General features: G+C 51.4%; 1 protein-coding gene across 1 annotated transcript in view; it reads left to right on the plus strand.

The window, feature by feature from the left end:
- Window positions 1-21,104, plus strand: part of USP22 (ubiquitin specific peptidase 22) — a 43,494-nt gene extending 22,390 nt beyond the window's left edge. The window contains exons 4-13 of the mRNA XM_034942235.3: window positions 1,632-1,733; window positions 2,707-2,876; window positions 4,912-5,059; window positions 7,875-7,980; window positions 9,479-9,637; window positions 12,707-12,833; window positions 13,716-13,807; window positions 15,707-15,769; window positions 16,324-16,473; window positions 17,604-21,104. Coding sequence (XP_034798126.1) covers window positions 1,632-1,733; window positions 2,707-2,876; window positions 4,912-5,059; window positions 7,875-7,980; window positions 9,479-9,637; window positions 12,707-12,833; window positions 13,716-13,807; window positions 15,707-15,769; window positions 16,324-16,473; window positions 17,604-17,646 — 1,160 coding nt within the window. The 3' untranslated portion in view covers window positions 17,647-21,104. The remainder of the gene's footprint in view (window positions 1-1,631; window positions 1,734-2,706; window positions 2,877-4,911; window positions 5,060-7,874; window positions 7,981-9,478; window positions 9,638-12,706; window positions 12,834-13,715; window positions 13,808-15,706; window positions 15,770-16,323; window positions 16,474-17,603) is intronic.
- Window positions 21,105-25,561: the final 4,457 nt, after the last annotated feature.

Consider the following 25,561-nt stretch of genomic DNA (forward strand, 5'->3'; position numbering starts at 1 on the left):
ACCCCAGCATTACTTAAGCTCTCCCAGGGCGCACCTGCAGATGTGCGGCTGAACGAGTGTGGCGAGGTCACACCTCTCGGGGACAGGTGACTCCGTATCTGGACATCCCTGAGTGGTTTGCCCTCAGCTCTGCCGAATTCTAGCAAGCGATCTCTTTGCAGAAATGTTATATGTAAACATACCTCCTTCCTCCCAGGAGAGCAGACTATTTTCGGATCAAGTTGTGGTAGAATCTCTTTTAAAACTCTGGACTGTTTGGGTGATGTTAAATCCATGTCAACAGCGTGCACCCACCAGATGGAAACTAGACCCACCAGATGGAAACTAGACCCACCAGAAGGAAACTAGGAGAGTCTCCCAGCAGCCCCACTACACAGTCAGATCCTTGCCGTCTTATGAGCTGCCCTCACGGCTCTCACACCAGTGTGGGTTTTGCACTTGCCGTCGCCACCATGTGGCCACACACACTGGTTATTGGCTACACAGAGTGAGAGGAGCAAACATGCAGTCATTTTCTTTATTTTTTATTTCTTCTTGGCTTCCCTGAGTTTTTTTTCCTTTTTTTTTTTTTTGGTTTTTGATTCTGACAGATGCTCATAGTGGTTGACAGCGATAGTGACATAGTGACAGGTGTGGTTTACCCCAGTTGACAGGTGAGCATCTGATCTCCCTGGTAGCAAAGCCATCACTGTTTGCAAAGGAAACCTATGAACCTGACACCTGTTTTACATTCTTGCCTTGATTACTCTCCATTGAAAACACCCCAGTGTTTTGAGAAGGGAAGAATAGCAACAGGGGCTCTTTCAGTGAGCAGAATTATTTGTGTTTAACAAGTCTTTTCTGGAGAGCAATCTCTGACTTGTGTTCGCTGTTCTTTTCCGTCTCAGAAATTTAATAACATTGTGACTAAGTGTGGGTGTATTATTCTGTGCAGAGCACTTAAAGCACGGGCCTAAGAAATGTATGTCCAGGATTAAAATGGAATTCTTCTAGAATCATTTTATAATTCTGTCTATCCAACATGCTGTGTCTTTTAAAGTATTTTGAAGTATTCAGAAATGTTGGTTGGCATGGAACAAGTACTTCTGAGCGCATAGGGTGTGCGTTGAATGGAATACGATGCCAATTAGCATTTACCACCACTCTTTGAATATTTTGTGGCACACATGTTTTTAACTGTTGGATCTATCTTAGTTTGGTAACTCGACGCTGTGTTTATGCTATTTCAGTTTGCTGAAAAGTGCATGCTCTCTCCTTCAATTTCACTTGTTTGCGGGAGAATCCTTCATGTAAGTTCCCATTGGTGCTGATGCTGCCATCTCTGTGCTGAAGGATGGAAGACATTTGAAAAACAACTGTTTTGGCATTGGCGTTGGGGTAGTTTTGACTGGAGGTGCTGCTTTTCTTGCAGGAAACGTAGCTCACATGCTCATACCCTCTGTGAGAAGCTCCTTTAAGTGTTGTGTGTAGCCCCTCTCAGCACAGTAGAGTTTGAGAAAGCCCTGGTGCTGTGGATGTTGCTCACTGAAATGCACCCTGACAGACAGCATAGCGCCACAGCTTTTATGTGTAAACACACTTGATGTGAAAATCTTGCTAATAGCACTTGGAACTGTCCTTCATCTGCTTAGGCGTTGGAGAGAAGTTTTCAACTTGGGAACCAACCAAACGGGAGCTTGAACTGCTGAAGCACAACCCGAAAAGGAGAAAGATCACCTCGAACTGCACCATAGGTGGGTGGAGCGTGTCGTCACTCTCAGCTAGGTTTCTTTCCGGGGTTTAAAAGTAAATACAGAATTGTGGGTTTCTTAAGTCCACATGATTCTGTTGAAGCCCTGCATAACTGTCACTCATCAATGTGCTCAGCAACCAGCTCTTGAGCACCTGTTCTCTGCAGGGACCTGCAGTGGGCTTGGGGCGCAGAGTGATGCGTAGCAACAGCCCTGCCCTCACAGCCTTCAGCGTCTGTGTGGGTAAAGGGACTCAAGTTGATTTTGGCCAGGGTGAGGCTGGGCACAGTAATCTTCAGGGAGAGAAATGATGTGTGTGAGTGTAAGTGTTCGCTGAATTTTCTACAAATTGAGGGAATACCCTTTAAAACTTTTTTTTTTTCTTTTTTGAGACAGAGTCTTGCTCTGTTGCCCAGGCTGGAGCACAGTTCACTGCAACCTCTGTCTCCTGGGCCCAAGCGATCCTTCCACCTCAGCCTCCCAAGTAGCTGGGATTGCAGGTGCACACCACCATGTTTGGATAATTTTTGTGTTTTGCGTAGAGACATCTCACCATGTTGCCCAGGCTGGTCTCGAACTCCTGGGCTCTAGTGATCCTCATGCCTTGGCTTCCCAGAGTGCTGGGATTACAAGTATGAGCCCCTGCACCTGGCCCTAGAACATTTTTAAAAACCTGTTTTGTTTGTTCATTAGGCTTCACTCTGACCTGGCCTGTTGTCGTAGAAACTATATTTGTGTAATTCTGTCAAAGCATACAATGGCTGAAGTGGGAGGGGTCCATGGTGGTGGACATTCTTCAATACCGTTCATGTAAAAGTGGCATAAAAACTAGCAGAATGCGATATCTCATCGTTTTCTGGCTTCTTGAATGAATAAGAGAAAATGAGTATGTAGAGGTAGAGGAAGCCGCTGGGATCCAGCGACACCTGTGGTTCAGCACACAGGTAACTCCTGCTCTCTGGTGATTTGTGTCCAGGTCTGCGTGGGCTGATCAACCTTGGGAACACGTGCTTCATGAACTGCATCGTGCAGGCCCTGACCCACACGCCACTTCTGCGGGACTTCTTCCTGTCTGACAGGCACCGCTGTGAGATGCAGAGCCCCAGCTCCTGTCTGGTCTGTGAGATGTCCTCACTGTTTCAGGAGGTGAGCACCATTGACTTCTGCAGGGGAGCATTTCTGTTACTTTGTTTTCACCTTCAAAAAGAAAATTTAAGGTGGACCATGATAAAGGAAGATACATTTAGAACCTTTTGTAGTAAGTTAATGTTTAATGTACATGTCCATTATGGAAAACACAGTTTTCCAAAAAGGGAAGACCTGGCGTGATTTTTGGGGACGCACTGCTGATTCAGAACAAGGAGAAGCCCTTTGAGAGGCTTGTGGCAGAGACTTCCCTGGTGGGTGACATTTGTCTCTAAAGACGGGTGATTCTCCCCCTTCCTCCATGGTCTACCTTCCTGGCTCAGAAAGGCACGCATGTGTCACCCTCCTGTGTCCTCCTGGTATGTGAGTCTCCTCCACCGCCAGGTCTCTCTAAGCATGCCCCATCAGAGCCTCTGTCCTCATGAGCTACGCGCTGCACGTTGGCTGTTCCTGTGGGCTGCACGTGTGGCGTTCCTGTCCACTTCTGTCCCCGGCATCAGAGCATGGCAGCGTTCAGAGCAAGGCGTTCACGGCTGCTGCCTCAGCCCCCACCAGCTCCGTGACCTAGACATGCTTCTCAGAGCTGAAGCAGCTCAGTTACCTCAACTAATAAGCAGGCTGGTGCCTGTTCTTCAGGTGCCTTGCACAGGAGCCAGCCAACAGCCCTGGCCTGTTCCCGTTCGTAACCTCTGCGAGAGACGCAGCCACGCCAGCTCACTCATGTCTGTCTGGTCATTGGTCGCTTTTGTGGGACAGCCACAGAGTTGAGCAGTTGGACAGAGGCTATCCAACCTGCAAAGCTGAAATTATTTATTGTCCAGGCCTTTCAAAAACAGATTGCCAGCCTCTGGTCGAGCCTAACCGATTTCCTCAAAGTACCTGCAATGTGCCATAACTGCTGGGGACACGGCCAAATAGGAGAAAGGAGGGTGCAGCTGGGAAGTTGGTGGGTGGTTGTATCACTGACTTTAGTGATAGGCTCACTTGTGTTAGATTGTTTTTAGACTCAGGCTTGTTAAGGTGTAAATTACAGTCACACCCACCTTCTAGCATATAGATAGATGAGTTTTGACGAATGCATAGTTGTGTAACTGCTGCTACTCAAGATGAAGAACTGTTACCTCTCCGAACTCCCTCGTGCCCCTCCGAAGTCAACCCCCAGTCCCCAGACCCTGGTAGCTGCCGATCTGTCTTCGGTCCCTTGAGTGTCCTTTACCAGCGCATCATACGGATGGATGCATGCAGGAAGTAGCCTTTCTGAATCTGGCTGTCCCTACTTAATGTAATACTGGGTGGATTCACCCGTGTCTTGCGTGCATCCATGATGTGTGCTTTCGATGTCTGAGTTGGGTTCCATTATGTAGATGGGTTATGGTTTAGTTGTCTGTTTCCCAGTTCAGACACATTTGGGTGGTCTGTGGTTTTGGGTTTTTTGATGAGAAATAAAACTGCCGTGAATTCTGTATTTGCACAGGCAAGACCCCTCTGTGGGTTCTGACCTGGGGAGGAAGCCGTGGGATGGAAGGTGTGCTGCTGGGTCTGGGTCTGGAGTTGAGCTGTTGGAGAGGACTGGCTGGCAAGCCCTCAGCTAATTGCCATTAGCCTCAGAGGCAGAGAGTCCTGTGGCTGATGCTGGTGAATTCTGCATAATCACAGTGATGTGCTTCCCTTTGCGGAGGTGCTGGTGTCCATGGGCCTGAGTGGTTTGGCTAGTGCTTTGAGGAAACTAGTATTGGGCAAATCGAGTCACTTTTATTTGCATGTGATCTCATAGTAGCAAGTCATAATTCATTTTTTAGGCTTATATGTGGAAAACTAGACGGTAGAAAGGAAAAAATTCATATGAGGACTCGAAAAGTCCAGTGAGCCCAGATAAAAATAGACTTTGCAAAAAGTAGAAAAGTAAAATTGAACCATTTGTGTCAAATGAGCCACAGCCAATGGTAGGCATCTGATAAAGGTTTTGATTGTGTGTACTCTGTGTTCAGAGTCTACATTTATTCCTGACAAGGTTTCCTTCCCCGCCCTCTGGCAGTTTTACTCTGGACACCGGTCCCCTCACATCCCGTATAAGTTGCTGCACCTGGTGTGGACCCACGCGAGGCACCTGGCAGGCTACGAGCAGCAGGACGCCCACGAGTTCCTCATCGCGGCCCTGGACGTGCTCCACCGACACTGCAAAGGTGGGCCCTGGGCTCTGCACCCTCCACCAGGGCAGGATGTTTTCCTTGAAGGGGAAGGAAGCAAAGCGAGTGTATGCCCTCGTGCAAAAAGGGGCACAGGAGACACATTCCATTGTTTTGTCATCATAGCCCTTGTCGTCATTTGTTTCTGAAGTCACCATAACTAATGACCTCAGAGAGGCTCCTCCTAGTTTATTTTTAAGAGGCGAGGAAGTAGTTCCAGCAGTATGGCAGGTCCTCAGTGACCGATCACAGTGAACAGCAAACTCTTGGAGCCCTCTTGGGCCTGTGCTTTGAGGCCCCTGCCTGCCCTGGCATTTCTGGGACCCTGTGGGTTATCAGGCCTGAGGCTTCTGGACATCCCCCAAACACAACTTAATCACCCAACTGTCTCCTTCCCATTGGGGACTCTCCAAAAGGACTGATGGTTGCTCTGAAATAGCCAGAGAGCTGGGACACAGGACGAGCAAAGCTTCTCTTGGGGTCTCATTGGACCTGGGCCATCTCCCCCAACATAGTCCCACAGCCTGGCCCCAGGGTGGTACCCTGATGATTTTTCAGAGATGTGTGGTGTTGGTAGTTGGCAGGGGCAGCTCTTAGCGCTGGAGGTGGGAGGCTGGGAATGAATGACTTGAGCCAAGATCGGCTCCTCCCCACTCCTCATGGTGGAGATCCCAGTGTGAGGGACCTGCAGCTGAAGTCTATCCATACAGGCAGAGAGACTGAGAGCTGATTCTCAGATGAGTGTGGGCTGGTCACTTGCAGGTCTTCCTAAAGCCCGTGCTGGCGTTTCTGATTCAGCAGGTCTGTGGGGGGCAGGGGCTTCTTCACTCTTAATCAGTTCCCAGCTGATGCCGCTGGTTCAGATGCCACACTCTGAGAACCCATGCGCTCAGGTCACAGGGCACCTGGCTGCTTGTGAGTTTCCTGTGGTCTCTGGGCTGGCACAGCTAGTTGTAGCCGATATCCTACCAGTTAATTTTAACTTGGAGTCTTTTAGAGAACAGAGTCCTGTTCTGACAGTTCACCAAGTTGAACAGCTTGGTGGACTGGCCTTCCCATTGCTTCTCATCCGTCTCAAGGCTGTGCACCCGGGCCCTAGGCGCTTACGTACAACCTATGGGTTCTGAGATCACAGCCCAGAAACAACCCACAGTTGAGCTAAAATGGCTGGTTTTGGTCAAATGTGACTTTGGGTTCTGTTTTCTTTTGGTACTTACTTTTTTTCCTCTGAAAAACTGCGTGATCCTTTTAATTCTTACCTAGAAATCAAATGAAAGTTACTTAGTAGCTTAGGTAGAATTTCATGTCCTAGTATGATTTATAAGAGAGGAAAGAGCCACTGTGGAAGTGACTACGCTGTTATCCCAAGCACCTAGTGAGAATAACGAAGAGCCTTCTGTAAGCAGCAGAAAGATGTTCTAAAAATCACTTGTTCAAAAATGCATTGCTGTTAAAATGTTCACATGACAAAATGTGACCTCTGACGTGCTTCTGACAGAATTCCCTTGGAAATATCTGAAAAGAAATGTAACGTTCTTCTGTTTAGAAACCTGGTTGCCAGAGCTGTTCAGCGAGGTGGCCTGGCCACGTGGCCTTGGTTACGTGCAGTTGTTTGTCCTTGTGGCCTTCACGGCATCTTTCTGTTCATCTTTTTTGTTGTTGTTGTTTTGTTTTTGAGTCAGAGTCTCGCTCTGTTGCCAGGCTGGAGTGCAGTGGTGCGATCTCAGCTCACTGCAACCTCCGCCTCCCGGGTTCAAGTGATTCTTCTGCCTCAGCCTCCTGAGTAGCTGGGACTACAGGTGCCCGCCACCATGCCCAGCTAGTTTTTTGTATTTTTAGTAGAGACGGGGTTTCACCGTGTTAGCCAGGATGGTCTTGATCTCCTAACCTCGTGATCCACCCGCCTTGGCCTCCCAACGTGCTGGGATTACAGGCGTGAGCCACCACGCCTGGCCATTCTGTTCATCATTCTTTGCGTCTTCCTGTATGGATATTCTTGTCCTCTGAATTTTGTCCCATGAATTTGAGATCCCTCTGGGAAGCATTTTTCTCTCTAATCTTAAACCTTCTGCTCTCAGAAGACTTAGTGGCCCTTCTCTATTCCTCTGTCATGATTCACAGTCTTTGAACTGTGATGTATATACAGGTGGCCTCGTGCCCTGTCCCCACTGTCTAGTGAAGTTATGTAGAATATGTATTCCACATATGAATTAAGTTCTGCTACTTAAGTTTCTTCTTCACCGATCTGCACACATGGATATGAATGAAGCGTGTATTGAATAGAGAGGGTGGGAGTGGCACTTCCAGATGCAACTGACTGGAAGACATGCTGTCCCCTGGGGGCTCCAGCTGATGAGGACAGCCTGTGTCCTGCGGTGTCACTTTCTGAACTCGGGGCACCATGATACCTACTCAGGGAGGGAGGTTGCTGGGGCTTCCCCGGGTGTACCTGGCTCACCATATGTTCAGCTGTCTCACTGGAACAATATTGATTCAGTCATTCTTTATATGATAATGGGAATCGATTATTCTGCTCAGTCACTGGGTATTAGGTGGGTTTTCTTGGCAAGACTGAAGCTGTGGGGCTCTTGTTAGGGAATGAGAAAAAGGAGCATTGAAAATCCAAGTGCTGTGATTTCTCGTCATATTAAAATAACAAGGACACCCTCTGCTAAAATGAGGAGTGTCCTCACATGGCCTTTTAAAGCGTTGGCCCTGGCTCCCCCAGGCTTCTGCAGAGTGAACTGCTCTTCCCTTAGAGACTCCCCATATTTGGGGAGACACTAATCCCAGAGCCGTGGTCTGTCTCCAGGTGATGACAATGGGAAGAAGGCCAACAACCCCAACCACTGCAACTGCATCATAGACCAGATCTTCACAGGTGGATTGCAGTCAGACGTCACCTGCCAAGTCTGCCAGTAAGTGAGAGGCTGCGTGCTGGGCAATATCAAACCCTCTGGGGCCGTACTGACATCCTCCCAGTCTCCAGAGCTGTGTGTGCTCTGAGAGGTCTTTAAGGAGGCTACGAGAGAAATGATTAATAGACGCCATGAGAGCAAAGGTTGTGGGGTGGGGGTGCTTCCTCTTGGGGAGGTCGTAGGGCAGGTGTCCCCTCGGGATGCGAGCCCTTCGTGTTGAGGTCTTGGCTGTTGTCTACAGCCAGCAGTGTGTTCTTGGAAGCTTCCCCTACCATTTTGCATCTTACAGTCCTTGACCAGGGACCAAGTGAAAGAGCCCTCTTCAAGAAGGCGTGGATCATGCATGGTGGATTGTTTTTCTACGTGCTTCGAAGTGTGTTAGTTTTCATTATTTTATGGTTTCTGGTTCCATTTTCTGATGTAGTGGCCCTCATTCTTCTCAGATGTGGTCTCTGCTTAGAGCCTCAAGTGTTGAGTGCAGGGAGAATCCACTGCTTTGTTAGGTCAGGGGACCCTCTCACCCAACCTCAGTGCATGCTACAGGTTTTTTGTTTTTGTTTTTGTTTTTTTCAGGCATGGGGTCTTGTGTATGTTGCCCAGGCTGGCCTTGAACCCATGGGCTCAAGCGATCCTCCCTCCTTAGCCTCCCAAGTAGCTGGGACTACAGGCGTGGGCCACCGTGCCTGGCTCTGTTCTTTACTTCAGTTGAAGTTTAAAAACCCTGGACATGATCCACCGAAATTATTGCAGAACCCGAAATGGACTGTCACTTCTAAACTGCATAAGACCAGCAAATATCGGGAAAGGCCAGTGCTGCCTGTGTCACGGGGGCCATTTTCTGTAAGGAGCATAGACCGTTTGGGGCCTTGTCTCTGAGCATTAGAAACCGAGTTTGCTCTGAGCAATTTGGACCTCCTCGCTGTCCCTTAACTACTGAATTCCATTAGTAGGAGATTGTCTCAAGATTTAAATCCTGTATAAATATCGAGAGTAAATTTCCCAGTCTGCAAGTTTTCGTTTTTTATATTGTTAAATAAATTTCTAGCAAGGAACTGGCCTTGTGAAATGCAGCATTGACTGTCCAGTGCAGGCCACTGGGCCTGGCCTGGGCACGCTCTGTGAAATGTGCAGGGGTCTCCAGTGTTGCCTAGGGTCACAGGCCCCAAGTTCTAGATGCAGCTGAGATAGACCTGTGGATTCAGAGCCTCTGACAGGGCCCATGAGTTTATCCTCCTCCCAAGTCCCTCAGTGACTGTGATGGTCTCCAGACTGGGAAGTCCTTGCTTGAGTTCACACACGCCCCTCCCCAGGGCCACCTTGGGAGCCAGGACACGTTGGGTGTGAGCACTGCTGCTCTTGCTCCTGCCCCGTGCCACCTGAGTGTCACTGTACAAAGGGCACAGCGGGGAAGGGATGTGGGAACGGCTTCCACCCCGGGTTGCCTCTGGAGCTGGGTGGGTGTCAGTCCTCACAGCCATTGTTTTCCCTCTGCTTCCAGTGGAGTCTCCACCACCATCGACCCCTTCTGGGACATCAGCTTGGATCTCCCCGGCTCTTCCACCCCATTCTGGCCCCTGAGCCCAGGGAGCGAGGGCAACGTGGTAAACGGGGAAAGCCACGTGTCGGGAACCACCACGCTCACGGACTGCCTGCGACGGTGAGAGGCCTGCACCCACACGGCGGGGGCGTGTCTCCTGGCCAGAAGGCTGTGCTCCATCAGGACCAAAGCAGGGCTCTTTCACATGCCCAGGACAGAGCCTGGGCAAAGATGCAGCATGAGCCTGGATTGGCTGCAGTCTCTTGTGCTAGTTTGTCCTTTGTTTTGGCCAGATGACTCAATATTTCTGTCCCCCAGCTTCGCACAGCACCAGGTGTCAATGTCAGCAGCTGCTACTCCAACCTCCGCATGTAAATGAACCCAGAGCCAAACTGGCTGCTCCCTTAGCCCTTGTACTAATCACCTACCCCGGAGTGTGAGCTGAGATGCGCCTGGGCCTCTCCCCATGGTCCACGGCCTTCTCTGCGCATGATTTAAACTTAGTTGTGATGTTCTGTACTCTTAGGGCTGTTTTTGAAATTGTGCATGTACTGCTTCATTTGGGATAAGTAATAATATTTACAAAGTGATTTTTTTTTTTTGAGACAGAGTTGTGCTCTGTCGACCAGGCTGGAATGCAGTGGTGCGATTTCTGCTCACTGCAGCCTCTGCCTTTCAGGTTCAAGTGATTCTCCTGAGTAGCTGGGACTACAGGTGTGCACCACCACGCCTGGCTAATTTTTGTATTTTTAGTAGAGTGGGGGTTTTACCATGTTGGCCAGGCTAGTCTCGAACTCGTGATATCAGGTGATTCACCCACCTCGGCCTCTCAAAAGTGCTCACAGGCATGAGCCACCACACCTGTGAGTGATTTAAAAAAAAAAAAGTATTTAAGTAGCTGTGGCATACAATTGTATGCAGAAGAGTCCTTGTTGAGTGGAAGTATCCCTTAGAAGAGGTACGAGCCTTTGGTTTCTGTCTGGCTGCATAGTCAGCACGACCAAAGTTGCATGTTTATTTTGTTTTTTGAGATAGGGTCTTGCTCTTTCATGCAGGCTGGAGTGCAGTGGTGCCATCATAGCTCACTGCAACCTCGATCTCCTGGGCTCAGCCTCAGTGTCCAGGGCTCAGCCTTGGTCTCCTGTCTTGGCCTCCTGAGTAGTTGGGACTATAGGTGTGTGCCACCATGCCCAGCTGATTTTGTGATTTTTTTTTTTTAATTTTTTTTTTTTTGAGACGGAGTCTCGCTCTTTCTAGAGTGCAGGCTGGAGTGCAGTGGCGCGATCTTGGCTCACTGCAACCTCCACCTCCCAGGTTCACGTGATTCTCCGGCCTCAACCTCCCGAGTGGCTGGGATTACAGGTGCTTGCTACCATATCCGGCTAACTTTTGTATTTTTAGTAGAGACTGGGTTTCGCCACATTGGCCAGGGTAGTCCCAAACTCCTGACCTTAGGTGATCCGCCTGCCTTGGCCTCCCAAAGTGCTGGGATTACAGGTGTGAGCCAGCATGCCCGGCCAACCAAAACCTTTTTAAAGAAAGTCTTTGCAGCTAAATTAAATTTAATCATAAATTCCAATAAAATGAAAGTTTTGCCAAAACAGCAGGCCATGAGGTAGAAACCACACTTCACAAACTACAATGTGTAGGAAGCCTGTGTTGTTAGGAGAGACATGACGTGGTGCTGACTCCCGGGAAGGTGGAGGAGAGGTAGAGTGCACCCTTCCCCACTTTGTATTGCAAGCAAAGGCTCCTTTTCGAGTCCTTTGGAGAGCAGATCACAAAGCTAGCAACAAAACAGGTGCAGCTTTGCCCAGAGGCCCCCTCGTCTTGCCCTAGTTAAGATGGCAGAATTTCCAGAGCATAAATAAGGGCTTTCCATACCTGCTTGTGAAAAGAGTGAATTTTTTGCTGGTGTTTCAGCTTCAAAATTTGGCGTGTGCTTTGTTGAATCATCTGTTCTGCAGGTTTTGTCAGTGGCAGCTGACACCTGTGCCAGACACGCTTGTGATGCAGCCCTCCTATCTCCTGCCTCTGCACGGTCAGGAAATTACCTTTCCCAGTCCTCTCGCCTTTTTTTTTTTTTTTTTTTTTTGAGATGGAGTCTTGCTCTTGTTGCCCAGGCTGGAGTGCAGTGGCACAATCTCGGCTCACTGCAACCTCCATCTCCCAGGTTCAAGCGGTTCTCCTGCCTCAGCCTCCTGAGTAGCTGGGATTATAGGCATGCACCACCTCGCCCGGCTAATTTTGTATTTTTAGTAGAGACGGAATTTCTCTAATGTTGGTCAGGTTGGTCTTGAACTTCCAACCTCAGGTGATCCACCTGCCTCAGCCTCCCTAAGTGCTGGGATTACAGGTGTGAGCTGCCGCACCTGGCCGACCTCTCACCTCTCTACATTAAACTGCTTATGTTGAGATCATTGTAGATTCACATGCAGTTGTAAGAAGCCTTTAGGTACCCTTTACCCCGGTCCCCCGATGGTGACCTCCTCAGCACTGTGGTGCGACGCCCTGGCCAGGATTCAGACATTCATGCGGAAAGTACCCAGCATCTCCAGTGCCTCCTCCCTCACCACCCACTCCGTAACCCCAGTCACCCTGGACTCCTGCATTTCCATACGCCTGACAATTCCAGAATGTCATGTCAACTGAATGATGTAACAGGGAACCCTTTGAGATTGGCTTTTCTTGCACATCCTAATTCTCTGGGGATGCATCCAGGGTATAGCTTGGGATCAGTAGTTCCTTCCTTTTTTGCTGCTGTCTCATACTCCATGGTACAGTGTTCCACAGTTTCTTTAATTATTCAGCCATGGGAAGAAACGGGGTGTTTCCAGTTTTGTGACTCTCGCAAGTAACATTCTGGTGCACATTTGTGGACAGTTTGTGTGTGAACATTAGTTTTCATTTCTCTGGCTCAAATTCAACTGCTGGGTCATATGGTACTTAGAAAATTATTACCATTTCCCCAGGCCTTTCCTGGAAAAAAAATATTTAAGATAAATATTCTGTAGAGACAGGCAGCAAAGGTGGACATTTTCTCTTTTTTTCATTGTTTCATTTTTAGTTGTAAGTGTATGTTTTTGGTAGGGAAGTCAACCCAATGAAAGAGATAAAATACCTCTTTCCTCTCATTTTTCCGTCTCTTGCATCTCCCTTACCACTCCTGTCTCTTTTGAACGCCTGTAGATTCACCAGACCAGAGCACTTGGGCAGCAGCGCCAAGATCAAGTGCAGCGGTTGCCATAGCTACCAGGAGTCCACAAAGCAGCTCACTATGAAGAAACTGCCCATCGTAGCCTGTTTTCATCTCAAAGTAAGTTTTCCAGAAAGCCAACTCTAATGGCAGACTTAGTTTTTAGTCCACAGTACGGTCCTCAGCCTTTTGGTTTGCTGTGCAGTTACATTTTTTATAATTGCAGCAAGCAGGAAGAACACCAAGGAAGGGAGGGTGTGAGGGAATTGTCCTCCCATCTGTGAATTGTCCTTTTGTCTGTGCTGCGGTAAACAAAATCAGTGGCTTCGCAGTGAAAGTAGAATGTGAGTTTTCTTGGGAGCAGAGTGGTTGTGAAGTTTTTATTACTTCTACCATTCCTCCGGCTACCCCCTCCTCAGGTTTTCTGTTTTATTTTAAGACAAAGGCCCTCAGCATGCAGATCTGGTCCAGGAGTTGGCAAGCTCTTTCTCTAAAGGCCCAGATAACTGAAGATGTGGAGCTCCACAGGCTGCGTGCGATCATACGATTCTCCGTTACATGTTCTTTGTTTCATTTCACCACCCTTTAAACATGGAAAGCGCCCATTCCTAGCTTGCTGGCTGGAATGGGTGACTCCTGATCTAGGCAAAGGACTGTCTTCTGTCTGGTGAAAGGAACAATTTGTTCATTTTTGCTGCCATGGGCCACGGATCTTTGTTTTGTTTTCTGTGCTTTGCTGGGTTTGCTGTAAGATTACTTTTTGTACCCTTGGTGTTACCACTGAACAATCCTATCATTTGAAGACTTGAACCCTGTAAATGAGGACTTGGGTGGATTGCCACTGTGTTTTTGAATCTGTAATTCTAGATGTAGCTACAAGGCAGTTCAATAAAATACAAAAGAGATAACACAGACACCTGTCATCGGAAGAAGGCCCTGAAGCTTCCAGTGACATTTCTGATCTTCTTTCCTCTTCCCTCTGTCCCCTTCCTATTTCTGCAGCGATTTGAACACTCAGCCAAGCTGCGGCGGAAGATCACCACGTATGTGTCCTTCCCCCTGGAGCTGGACATGACCCCTTTCATGGCCTCCAGGTATGTGGGGATGTAGGCCCGTTCTGTGTCCGGAGGGGCTGTGATCCTATCAGGACAGGAATCCAGCTCGGAGCTCCTATTAAGATGACTGTTGGCCGGGTGCAGTGGCTCCTGCCTGTAATCCCAGCACTTCAGGAGGTCGAAGCGGGCAGATCATGAGGTCAAGAGATCGAGACCGTCATGGCCAACATCGTGAAACCCCGTCTCTACTAAAAATACAAAAATTAGCTGGGTGTGGTGGCAGGCACCTGTAGTCACAGCTATTTGGGAGGCTGAGGCAGGAGAATCGCTTGAACCCAGGAGGTGGAGGTTGCAGTGAGCCAAGATCGCGCCACTGCACTCCAGCCTGGTGACAGAACGAGACTACGTCTAAAAAAAAGACTGTAGATACTAATATAAACCCCACCTTCCCCAAATCTGTTTATCCTGATCTTAAGATACGGCACATGTTAATGAGTTGTTTTTCGTCAGATACCCTGTTTTTGTTTTGAATGTTTCTCAACAATTCTCAATCCACTTTCAAACCGGCAAAGTCCTCAAGGTGGGATCACAGCGAGAAGGCAACATTTTAGTTCGTGGAACAGATGTTGAAGTACAGACAGACATAGTTGGTTTTGCAGTTGTAGATTGCATTTTCCTTTCCAAATCTGCCTATTCTGGGGTACTTGGAATTGAGCTGCTTACTAATGCATGAGACACATAGGAGTTTCCTGTGGTTCTGTGACAAATGACCAAAAACCTGGTGGCTTAAAATTAATTTCCTCACAGTTCTAGAGGTCGGAAATCTGAAATCAAGGTGTTGGCAGGGCTCCATGTCCTACAAGGGTCTGGGGGATTCCATTCCTCACCGCCTCCAGCTGCTGGTGGTTCCATGTGTTCCTTCTGTGGCTGTCACTCCCCTGGCTTCCGGGTCACATGGCCAGCTCCCCTGACTCTGTGTCCAGTTCCCTCTGCTTCTCTGTCATGACCGTGGTCATTGGCTTTAGGACCCAGGCAGATCATCCAGGAGGATCTCATCTCAACATCTTTACTTTGAGTCTCTGCAAAGACTGGTTTTACAAATGAGGTCCCAGTCTCAGGTTCTGAGGGTTGAGACGTGGATGTTGTCATTTGCAGGGTGTTATTTTTTGGTGGCCACAGTCCCAGCCCCAGCGCCGTGGAAAGCATGTTGCTTTTTGGTAGTTAGCGGCCTCTTCCTGGTGTCCTCTCATGGCTGTCCCACCCCTGTGGCACACAGATGACCTCCTGAATAAAACAAGACCAGAGTCAGAGCTCCATATCATCAGTCTGACCACGATGGTCACGTACTGAGGGAGGTGACAGTACTGTTCTAAGGTCAGGGTCTCAAAGATCTTGGTGTTTCCTGCCAAACACAGCTGTAGGAAAATGCAGTAAATAATGTGCATGGCTTCCTGTTCCCAGCACCTCCTCTCCCCCATCTCACCAGGGGAGGTGCTGGTCATGAAATAATGAGCAGCAATCTTTGTCCCTTTTGAGGAGGCACCTGCCTAGGTCGTAGAATGGATTCAGCGTACCCTTTCAAGCTAACATTTTACATGTGGGAGGAAGAGCACCTTCACCATCTGCTTTGTCACAAACCAAACTCACATTCCTCCAGATCCAGCTCCCATTACCAGCCCTATTCAGGACCCACCTTGGAAGAACCAGGGGCCACGCCAGGTGGCCTCAGGACCCAGGTGTGCTCTGAGGCAGGGGCCTCCAACAGCTTGAGCGTCAGTGTCCTCACGAAACATGGGGAGATTTCTGCCTGAAGCATAAAGTGCACCTCGGTGCAGCATCTGCATGGTCAAGCTTGGATAAGTGTTGGTTTCACGAGAGCCTTGTGTCTCTGGGCCTGATGATTTTAATGATGCTGAATCCTGCCGTTGTCTGTTACAGCAAAGAGAGCAGGATGAATGGACAGTACCAGCAGCCCACGGACAGTCTCAACAATGACAACAAGTAAGTGGTGCTTAGCGGTGTGGGTGTCCAGGGCCTCTGGCCAAGAGCTGGGGGTGGGCTCCTGTCTGCCTTGTAGGGCGCCCAGCGGATCCCCCGCCACTGACCTGCTTCCCGCTTGGCTGCCCGCAGCCCCACTAGGAAAGGCCGCTCCACGTGGCGCCACAAATGCTGCCTCCTGTTGGAGGAGCCCAGCCCCACTCCTGGCCTCTGGCAGGAGGGAGGTTCCATCTGGAAAGCTCGGTGTTCATTCTTCTTGCCTTGGGGTTGTAGAAAGTATGAAAGGCTGGGGTGTTCCAGGATCCCCACTGCTGACTGCAGTCACCACTCCCACTAGATGCAGTCCCAGGAAGCGCCTGGACCCGGGCTACAGCCAAAGGGGGTGACCAGGCTCCCTTAGTTCCTGCAGCCTCCTGTGCATCAGCCTGAGGCCCTGGGGGTTGACAGGCCCACAGGCCTCCCGCTCCCTGCCTGGGCTGCCTGGTTTCTGATGGTGATGACCTCGAGTGATGGCATCAAGTCACCTGCGCCCTCCCTCTCCTTTCCTCCTGCACTAGGTATTCCCTGTTTGCTGTTGTTAACCATCAAGGGACCTTGGAGAGTGGCCACTACACCAGCTTTATCCGGCAGCACAAAGACCAGTGGTTCAAGTGTGACGATGCCATCATCACCAAGGCCAGCATCAAGGACGTCCTGGACAGCGAAGGGTGCGTCCTGTGGGGTGGGAGGAAGGCCCTACGGTGGCTACGGTGCTTCCCCTCCGGTATAGCTGAGACTAGCCCATGTCTGAGCCTAGAACCACTCGAAGGTGTTGACCTTCATTTGCCGAAGTAATGAGGCCTGTTCTGGATAGGATGCCAGCCTCGATGGGCGCTCAGGTGGGAGAAGAGGTGCCTGAGCAAAGGCCCTCTCTGGAGGCATTCCCTTAGCACAGAGAACATCAGAGCAGTTGTTTTTTAACTGCGTGAACTGAACACATCAGTTTTTTTTGTTTGTTTGTTTGTTTTTTTGAGACGGAGTTTTGCTCTTGTTGCCCAGGCTGGAGTGCAATGGCATGATCTCAGCTCACTGCACCCTCTGCCTCCCAGGTTCAAGTCAGTCTCCTGCCTCAGCCTCCCAAGTAGCTGGGATTACAGGCATGCACCATCACGCCCGCCTACTTTTGTATTTTAGTAGAGATGGGGTTTCACCATGTTGACCAGGCTGGTTTCAAACTCCTGACTTCAGGTAATCCTCCTGCCTTGGCCTCCCAAAGTGTTAGAATTACAGGCATGAGTCACCGGGCCCGGCCCACATCAGTTCTTTATCAGCTCCTCTCCTTTCCAGTTTCATTCCTTCATGGCATAGAGAAACCTGTTGACCCTCCAGGGGTCAGGGGGACCCCAGCTGCCATGAACTCCCTGAGGGCTTTGCACTTCACATTCTGAGCAACACGGAAGCCAAGCCCTCTTGAGAGGTTTTATTTGGAAGAATCTGGGATAAAGGACAGCCTTCAGGGCGATGAGGTGGATCTGGACGGACCCACTTGAAAACAGTGGGCTCTGCTCAAGGGTGAGGCTGTCACAAGTGGGGGAGAGGCTGTGGGAGGTTGGGTGAGGCAATGGGTGACCTCGTGGCAGGTGGGGGTGGTGGTCGGGCTGCAGAGATGGGCAGGGCCAGTGCCACCAGCCAGTGAAGCACTCTTTCCTCCTTGCGGACTAAAAAGCCAAAACCATCAACTTGGGCCTGGCAGACCTGTGCAGAGCGCAGAGCACATAGGCTTTTGTGTAGGGTGGGTTGTTCTGGCTCCTGTCTTAGGAGTTAGAGGTGAGCCGCCTCCCTCTCTCTGCCTCCACAGGTACTTGCTGTTCTATCACAAACAGTTCCTGGAATACGAGTAGCCTTACCTGCAGCTGGTCAGAAAAACAAAGGCAACGCATTGGCAAGCCTCACAAAATGATCCTCCCTGCCCCCCCCCTCCCCCAAGCCTCCCGCCGCCTCCCCGGCCTGGTGACACCACCTCACGTGCAGATGTGGCCCCTCTGCACCTGGGACCCATCGGGTCGGGATGGACCACACGGACGGGGAGGCTCCTGGAGCTGCTTTGAAGATGGATGAGATGAGGGGTGTGCTCTGGGTGGGAGGAGCAGCGTACACCCGTCACCAGAACATCTCTTGTGTCATGACATGGGGGTGCAACGGGGGCCTCACAGCACAGAGTGACCGCTGCCTGGCGTTCCCCAGCACTCGGTGTGGAAAGGCCCCTACCTGCTGTAAGATTATGGGTCCATGAAAGCAGTAAGCTGAAGACACAGAGGTGTAGTGTGCGGGACAGAGGGCCTTGCAGATGCCTTTCTGTTGGTGTTTTAGTGTTAAAATACGGAGAGTATGGAACTCTTCACTTCCATTTTCTCAGCGGCTGTGAAGCAGCCTCCTAGCTTCGGAAGTACGGACACTACGTCGCGTTTTCAAGCGTGTCTGTTCTGCAGGTAATTTAGCATCAAGCTGCACGTGGAAGCATCTCGCGGTTTTCTAGAAACAGGCATTTTCTTATCCCTCTCCCGCTCCTTTTTCCACAAAGATGAATTTCATAAATGTAATACTAGTAAAGTGAATGAATTACTGAGTTTATACAGAAATTTAGGTAACTTCTCCTTTAGTCTCGAGAGGGAGTCTTGCTTTTTAATGGGTGCCGTTTATGTTGCTGCCCGCCCTGTGTGCCTGGCTCCTCTGGGTGCCTTGGTGTCTGCTGGTGGCTGGCAGTGGGCACAGCGGAGGAGAGTTGTGCTGCAGCTCATACGGTGTCTCTGTCATCTCAGTCTGGAGTAAATGCAGCGTCTGCCGGTGTCTGATGGGTTCTGTCCCTCGTATTTTCTTTGCCTTCTATCCCATTGCCTGGCTACCGCTGCCTGGCAGCCAAGGGTGTTGGTCGCGAAGCTGGAGTGGCCTCTGGTGGAGCCTGCATCTTGTCTCGTCTGCCTCTGCTTTACATTTGGTGTACTTTTGGGCATGGTGGCAGTAAAATGACATCGTGATTGAGCTTGTCAGCAGAGCTGAAAGAGAAAGTAGAAGGATGTGCATTGTTTCTTGTAAGATATCTTGCATGTATCTGTGTATTCAAATTCAAACAGAGATGGTTTGTCCATTTGTCCACTGAGAAATTATAAACTAGGGACAAGGGGGAGGAAAAGTACTGAAATACAGTTTATGAAGCAAGTGTGTCTCGGGCTGTGCTTGTCCCAGGAGCCCCAGCAGCATCTGAACTGAGGCTTCTTCAGTCCTGCAGGAACAGGATCATCTGTCTCAGCGGTGGGCAGATGTTTTCATAGACAGCCAGGGAGTAAACACTGTTGGCTCTGTGGGCTGTATGGTCTCTGCCATAAATAGTACAGAGATGTGGCTGTGTCTAGTACAACTTTTAGACACAGAAATCTGAATGACATATATTGTTCCGTGTCAAGAAACTTAGATTTTTTTTTTTAGCTATTTAAAAACGTGAAACCTATTCTTAGCTCACAGGCCATGGAGAAGCTGGTGGGGACCAGACCCAGCTCCTTAGCTGGCTGGGCTGGGGAGGGGGCAGTGACAGTGGCAGCTGCTACTCACTGCTCAGTGTGGAAAACACAGGACTTGGCAATCACAGCCCACAGAACCATCATGTGTGGTAGAAGCCTGAGGGATGCGGTTTCTTGCCCACGTGCTCTGTTCATTTTCTGTTGTTTTTCTGCATTTAAAGAATTCACATGGAAGCATGTTTTATAAAATGAATTACCAGAGAAACAGAGATGGGCCGAGATTTTCAGAAATGGCCCCATGTGACCAAGTTCTGCTGTTTGGGTGACATTGCTTTGAAGATCTCCTTTGAGGATGTGCAGTCTTTTTTTTTTTTTTTTTTTTTTGAGATGGAGTTTTGCTCTTGTTGCCCAGGCTGGAGTGAGTGGCACAGTCTCGGCTCACTGCAACCTCCACCTCCTGGGTTCAAGCAGTTCTCGTGCCGCAGCCTCCCAAGTAGCTGGGACTACAGGCATGTACCACCACGCCAGGCTAATTTTTGTATTTTTAGTAGAGATGGGGTTTCACCATGTCTCAAACTCCTGACCTCAGGCGATCCACCCACCTCAGCGTCCCAAAGTGCTGGGATTATAGGCGTGAGCCACCGCGCCTGGCCTATGAGCGGTCTTTTAATCAGGAACAAATCTAATGGAAAGGAGAGTTGACTGAAGTTGGCCCACAGGATTGTGAGCTGGGCAGTGCCTTCATGAAGGCTTGCCACCTTGGGACGCCCCGGTTTACTGGGGTGTCTTGCGGAGTGCAGAAGGCTTTCTGGCAGCTGCCTGGGTTTGGCCAGACCCTGCCTCCCCTCCCGCCGGCCAACCCCTAGTCCCCTTCCTGTCTCCACTTGCATTCAGGGGTGGCTGCTGTTCTGAGAACATTAGAACTGGGAAGAGAGATGGAGTCACATGGATTTTTGGTGGGCATTATTCTAAACTTTTGTATCCAAGTTAGTCCCCCTTATTCCACTGTGGCATTGCCGTTCTAAGCAGTTACCTGATGCCTGCTGCTGAAGAGCTGCTCACAGGAGGCGGCGGCGGCCCTGGCACTACCCCTTGCATTAGGTCTTGTGTTTGATGTGTTCTTGTGAATTTACTTTGTCAGAACAAAATATTTACGCGTTGGGTTCAGGAATTTCTCTTTTTAGCTCCCCATCTGGCTGTGAAATTCAGGAAACCTCCCGTTGCCTAATAATCACCCCATGTAGGTGTACATTGTGACAAAGTGCATCTGACCACTAAGGGGCCCCCTCGGTGACCCCAACACATTCACAGCAGTGTTAAAATGGCCTGCGTTTCGGAGATGCTGGCTGGCCTTTCAGTGCCTCCCAGGAAGACACATGGCCTTTCCCTCTTCAGATGCCTGAAGGGAGTGCTTTGAGGCAGGTGATGTGCTGGGAGTGTGGGCGGCCTCCCTCCGGCCCCGGGGCCCTCTGTGGACCTTGGCTCCCTCCGTGGACCTGGGCTTCGTGGTGAGCACTGCAGTCTCCCTGGGCGTTCCCTCCAGCGCCAGCACCACTGCAACATACAGACCTGAGTGCTATTGTATTTTGGCTTGGTGTGTATGCTCTTCATTGTGCAAAATTGCTGTTCTTTTGACAATTTAAGTGATTGTTTTGTTTACTGTAAGTTTGAAAATAAAAATTAAGAAAAAAATTCCAATGACTGTGCTGTGGTTGGAGACTTTATTTACCAAGATGTTTACTCTTCCTTTCCCCTCCCATTTTGAGGAGCTGTGTCACTCCTCCTCCCCCCCAGTGCTTTGTAGTCTCTCCTATGTCATAATAAAGCTACATTTTCTCTGAGAACTGGCCGGTTTTCCTTTTATTGACACAAGCAGCCGCAGAGAGGGTGGCAGGAGGGAGAAGAGCGGCCAGGGGACACCGGCCTGCATGGGGGCGTCCCTGGTCTGAGTCAGTGGCCAGAGCTGCAGCCTGGCTTTGGGCCCAAAGTCTTGTCTGGGTGTCAGGAAGGCCATGCACTCAACGTTTCGTCCCTTTCTGTGAGTGGCCTGCTGCGGTTTGAGCCTCGTCCCTCCTTTTTTGGGCAAGAAGGTGACATCCAGGATTCAGGACAGCCATGGACCTTCAGACCTGAAGCCCTTGACATGCTGAATCCTTGCCAGGCTTGGATTGCAAGACCTGGGCTGTGGTTATGTGCATTTTGTACCAAGCTCCCTGTGCGGAGAGTAGCAAAGGCAAAGAAATACTATAATCAGTGCAGAGAAGATGTGCACAGCTATTGAAGTGCACGGTTCTGTGACAGGTCACGAGGCCACGGCGGACCTCTATAACGTTCTCTCCCAGCCGCCCCCACATACTTCCCTTGCCCTCAGCGGGTCAGGAATCTTCTCGGCCTCATCTTCGGTTCTGAAACCTCTGAGTTCTGAATAGTTATGCCCCCTCCTTTTTCAGATGCTTCTGTGGCAAAGCTTTGTGGCAAGTTACTTGACTTCCTTTACATGCAAACACTCAAGAACACCAGAGAATGCCCCGGGGTTTCAGACTTAGTCCTGTCTCCTCATATTAAATAGAACCATTGTTGTGTTCCCCTGGGGGAAGCTTCACTCTTCCTGGGTCCTAAGACCTTCCAACTAGCAAAGTTCCATTTCTCCAGGACAGGCAATAGGAAAACTTTGTGACTGAGACATTCGGTGCAACACTGAACATCGTCCACTTTCACACCTTCACTCAGAACTACACCTTCCGGTTGTGGGGGAGTCATCACCATACACTGGCTTCCAGTAGAAAGGATAAAATTCATCTCGTAAGACAACCTCACCACTTCAGCATAACAGCAATCCGAAGTCCAGTTGCTTCCAGGCGGTGGGTGACGTAGCGAGAAGAGTTAGTTCCCTAGTCAGGGGCCACTGCTGCATGTCCGTCACTGTGAATGGGGTACCCTGGTCACAAGCAATGCCATGTGGGCTGCTGTGATGGCAACAGGCAGGGCTGGCGAGTCTATGTCCAGGTAGGGGCTCCCCGTAGTGAAGGCCGATCTCAGCCCTCTCCACAGTGTGGGCAGCCTGCCCACAGGTAGCCAGCCGCTCCTCCTGGGAAATGGTTCCAGTCCAGGTATCGACACCAAATCTCTCATCAGCAGATGGGGCACTCGGCAGTGGTGTCGGCCTGGTCAGGGAACAAGCAGGATGCTTAGGCTCTTCCCCAACATGCCTGTCTGATGGCTGCTTTGTGGGCCCATCCAGCAATCATGGTGGCCAGGGAAAGGAGCTGAGTCCACCTAGTGTGCCGTTTTCCCCACCTCAGGATCAAGAGCACCCTCTGCAGGGATTCTCTTTGGTGGGAACATGGGAATGTGGATGAAACTATCTTCACAGTGTGAGCTGCTGAGGCAATGACTGCAGGGCGCCTCTGTCCTCTGGGAAGCCCGGCTGGAAGGCACTTGGCAGTGGTGCCTGCTGTGGCTGCGGCAGGGGCTAGGCTGCAGAACAAGGCCTCCAGGAGGCGGGTGGTGCAGCAGGCAGGGCCTCGAAGCCTCCGGGTACCATGTTGGCATAGTGGACTAGGGCACTCGGGGCGCTGTTGGGCCAGGCTCCGGGGTGCAGACTGCCTGCACTGCAACAATGAGGCCGGGAAGAGGCAGCAGTGTTCACAGCTGTTGACCCCCTTGAGCCAGGCCTCCACATCCTCATCACTGCACGGGCTCAGCATCTCTGGCCTGGCTTGCCCAGGTTCTCTGATGTGAATCCTTACAGCATCAGGGCTTGCAGTGCCCTGGTCCCCTGCGTGGTCACCTGGAGATCTGCGGTGCCCCTGTCCTCCTAGGACAACTCGAGTTGAAGCCAGGTCCCTCTGGGCCTGGGACTCAGGCCCTGGGGGACAGGCTCTGACCCACAGGTGGGGTCAGAGGCCTCAGGGGCCTCTCCAGGGCTGGGCCCACAGCCCTGGGCCTCTGGAGTCCTGGGGTCCCCAGGTGTCCTCTGGCCTGACACTGAGGACACCTCTGCAAGCTGCTGATCCCAGGGCGAGGGCTGTGTGCAGCCTGGGGTGGGGGAGCTTTCAGGGAACCTCAGGTCAGTCCTGAAACGGCTCCCAGGCTTCAGGCTGGCTCAGGGCTTCCTGCCTCACACCCTCACCTCAGGGCTGTTCAGCAGCCCTGACTCAGAACTCAGGTGAAAGGGACCTTCACTGTCACCCAGCCCCCTTGCCACCTCGCATGGGGTCTGTCTCCACAGTGGGTGAGAAGTGAATGGGCACGGGTTTCCCTCTGCCCTCCAGGCCGTCCACCCCATGCCAGGGCTGGACAAATCCCATGCCCGGCTGAACTCTTGGTTCTGGCTCTGGGTCAGGGCTCCCCCCTGTGCCCTCTGCCCGAATCCTCTCTGGATCTGGGACACTGATTCTCTCTTGTCCTCCTGGCTTGTTGTCTTGACAGCCTTGGAGGGGCACTCAAGAATGAGGGATCCTGCTGCTTGGAGGCGGGGGTGGGGGCTTCCACACCTGGATCTGACTGCCCCAGTGCCCTTCAGGGCCCTTTGAGGGGGTGATGGGGACAATGTGGAAAGAGGGGGAGGGAAGTTGGGGGGTCCTGCCCACAGCCCCTGCCTGTCTGCACCTCTTGTCCCGCTCAGTGCCTGCCCTGAGGACCGACAGACCCATTTGACTTTCTTAGAGTAGAGGAGGAAGAGGAGGAGGAAGAGGTGCAGGAGGAAGGCCAGGTAGGAGGGCTGGTAGGGCCAGGGCACTCCCCACCACTGACTGCCCCAGAGGGTGACTTGGGAGGAGACTTGGTGCTGGAGCCCACCTGGGGGTGGCAGGTCCCAGTGTTTCCTTGTGAGTTCCTTCATGGAGGTTTGAAGGTTCCTGAGGACCACGTTGTCCTCCGGGGCCCAGCTCTGAAAAAGTCGCTCCTGAAACTCCCAGATGGTGCTCCAGGAAAGCTTCATGAGGCACTCTAGGGACATGGCGGGTATCAGGCCAGGAGGATTCCCTTGGGGGGGGGGGGATCTGTGCCTGCACCCCATTTCCACCAGGCCCACCTCCCACTGGGTGGTGTCTGGTCCTTCTTGGCCACCCTGGGGTCCAGCTGTGCACAGGAGGCCACAGCTGGGGAAGGCCAGGCAGGGAAGTGCTCACCACACTCCTGACTTTCATCTGGGTCATGTGGGGGGTGGGCTCAGTGTCATCGTGCCTTGCCCAGCCCACCAGACCAGACCCCCCCTTCAAGACAGAGCAGAGAGTCATAGGGACAGTGTAAGGACACTTCCCTCAGGCCAGCCGGGGTCTGTCCTGCGTATTCCCCCTGGCATCCTCGGGCACACAGGACTTACCCGTGTATTTTGAATGATGCATGCGCCATGCCCAACAGTACCTGCTCGCCCTCCAAGATGAGCATATCCCACAGTTGCAGGGTGAGCCCGAAGGATTTTGTGGGGACAGGAAGTGTGGGAGGACCTGCCTTTCTGGGCTGGGGTCAGAGGCCTGAGCAGGGCCGCCTGGGGTTTCAGTCTCCTGGAGTGCTGGGAACACCTCTCCATGGGATGAGAGCCCCCTATAAAGCAGGGTCAGACAAGGTCCTGCAGCTCCTCATGGGGGACCCACCTCAGCAGCGCTGTTGCTTCTGGAAGGAGGGGCTTCCTGAGGACTTTGGGCTTCCTTGGGCCCTCCCAAGTCGGGTCCTGGTCCAGTCTGCCCATAAGGCTGGGCCTAAGCCCTGGCCTCTGCCATGGGATACCCCCTCTCAAGCAGGGCCTGGTTTGTGTGTCATGCAGGGACCTGCCTGTGCCTCCTACGGGCTGGGGGTGAGCCGAGTCCTCCTGGTGGAGCTGGACCCCTGAGCTGGGGCAGCCGGGCACTGTGTCCATGGGCTGGGGTCTCCCTGTGCCTCCTTACCCCATCAATGAAACACTGGAGGAGCCACCGCAGCATGAAACACTCAATGCACAGTCCTTCCTTGCCCTGCAGGGAGAGGCAGAGGTACTCAGGGCCTCCTGAGCTGCCCTGCAATCCCCCTTTTCAGGCCCCTCTGCAGACCCTTCCTCAAGGAGCAGAACCCTGGGTGGTGGCCAGGGGTCTCCCGACAAGTCCGTGCACGACGCCCGGTGGACACACTCCCTTAGCCCTGCTTAGCCAGAGCTCAGCCCTGGTCCCAGCATCTCTGGATCCTCTGGGGCAAGAAAAGGAAACCCAACTTCCAACTCATGGAGAATCCCCATCCCAGGTCAGGCCATGGCTGGGACTCGGCCTCTTGCCAGCCCCAGGAGGGGCTCGAGTCTCCCCTGGCCCATGGGACCCAGGGTTTCGTT

This window comes from Pan paniscus, chromosome 19, assembly GCF_029289425.2.
Source record: "Pan paniscus chromosome 19, NHGRI_mPanPan1-v2.0_pri, whole genome shotgun sequence".
Taxonomy (NCBI): Eukaryota; Metazoa; Chordata; class Mammalia; order Primates; family Hominidae; genus Pan; species Pan paniscus.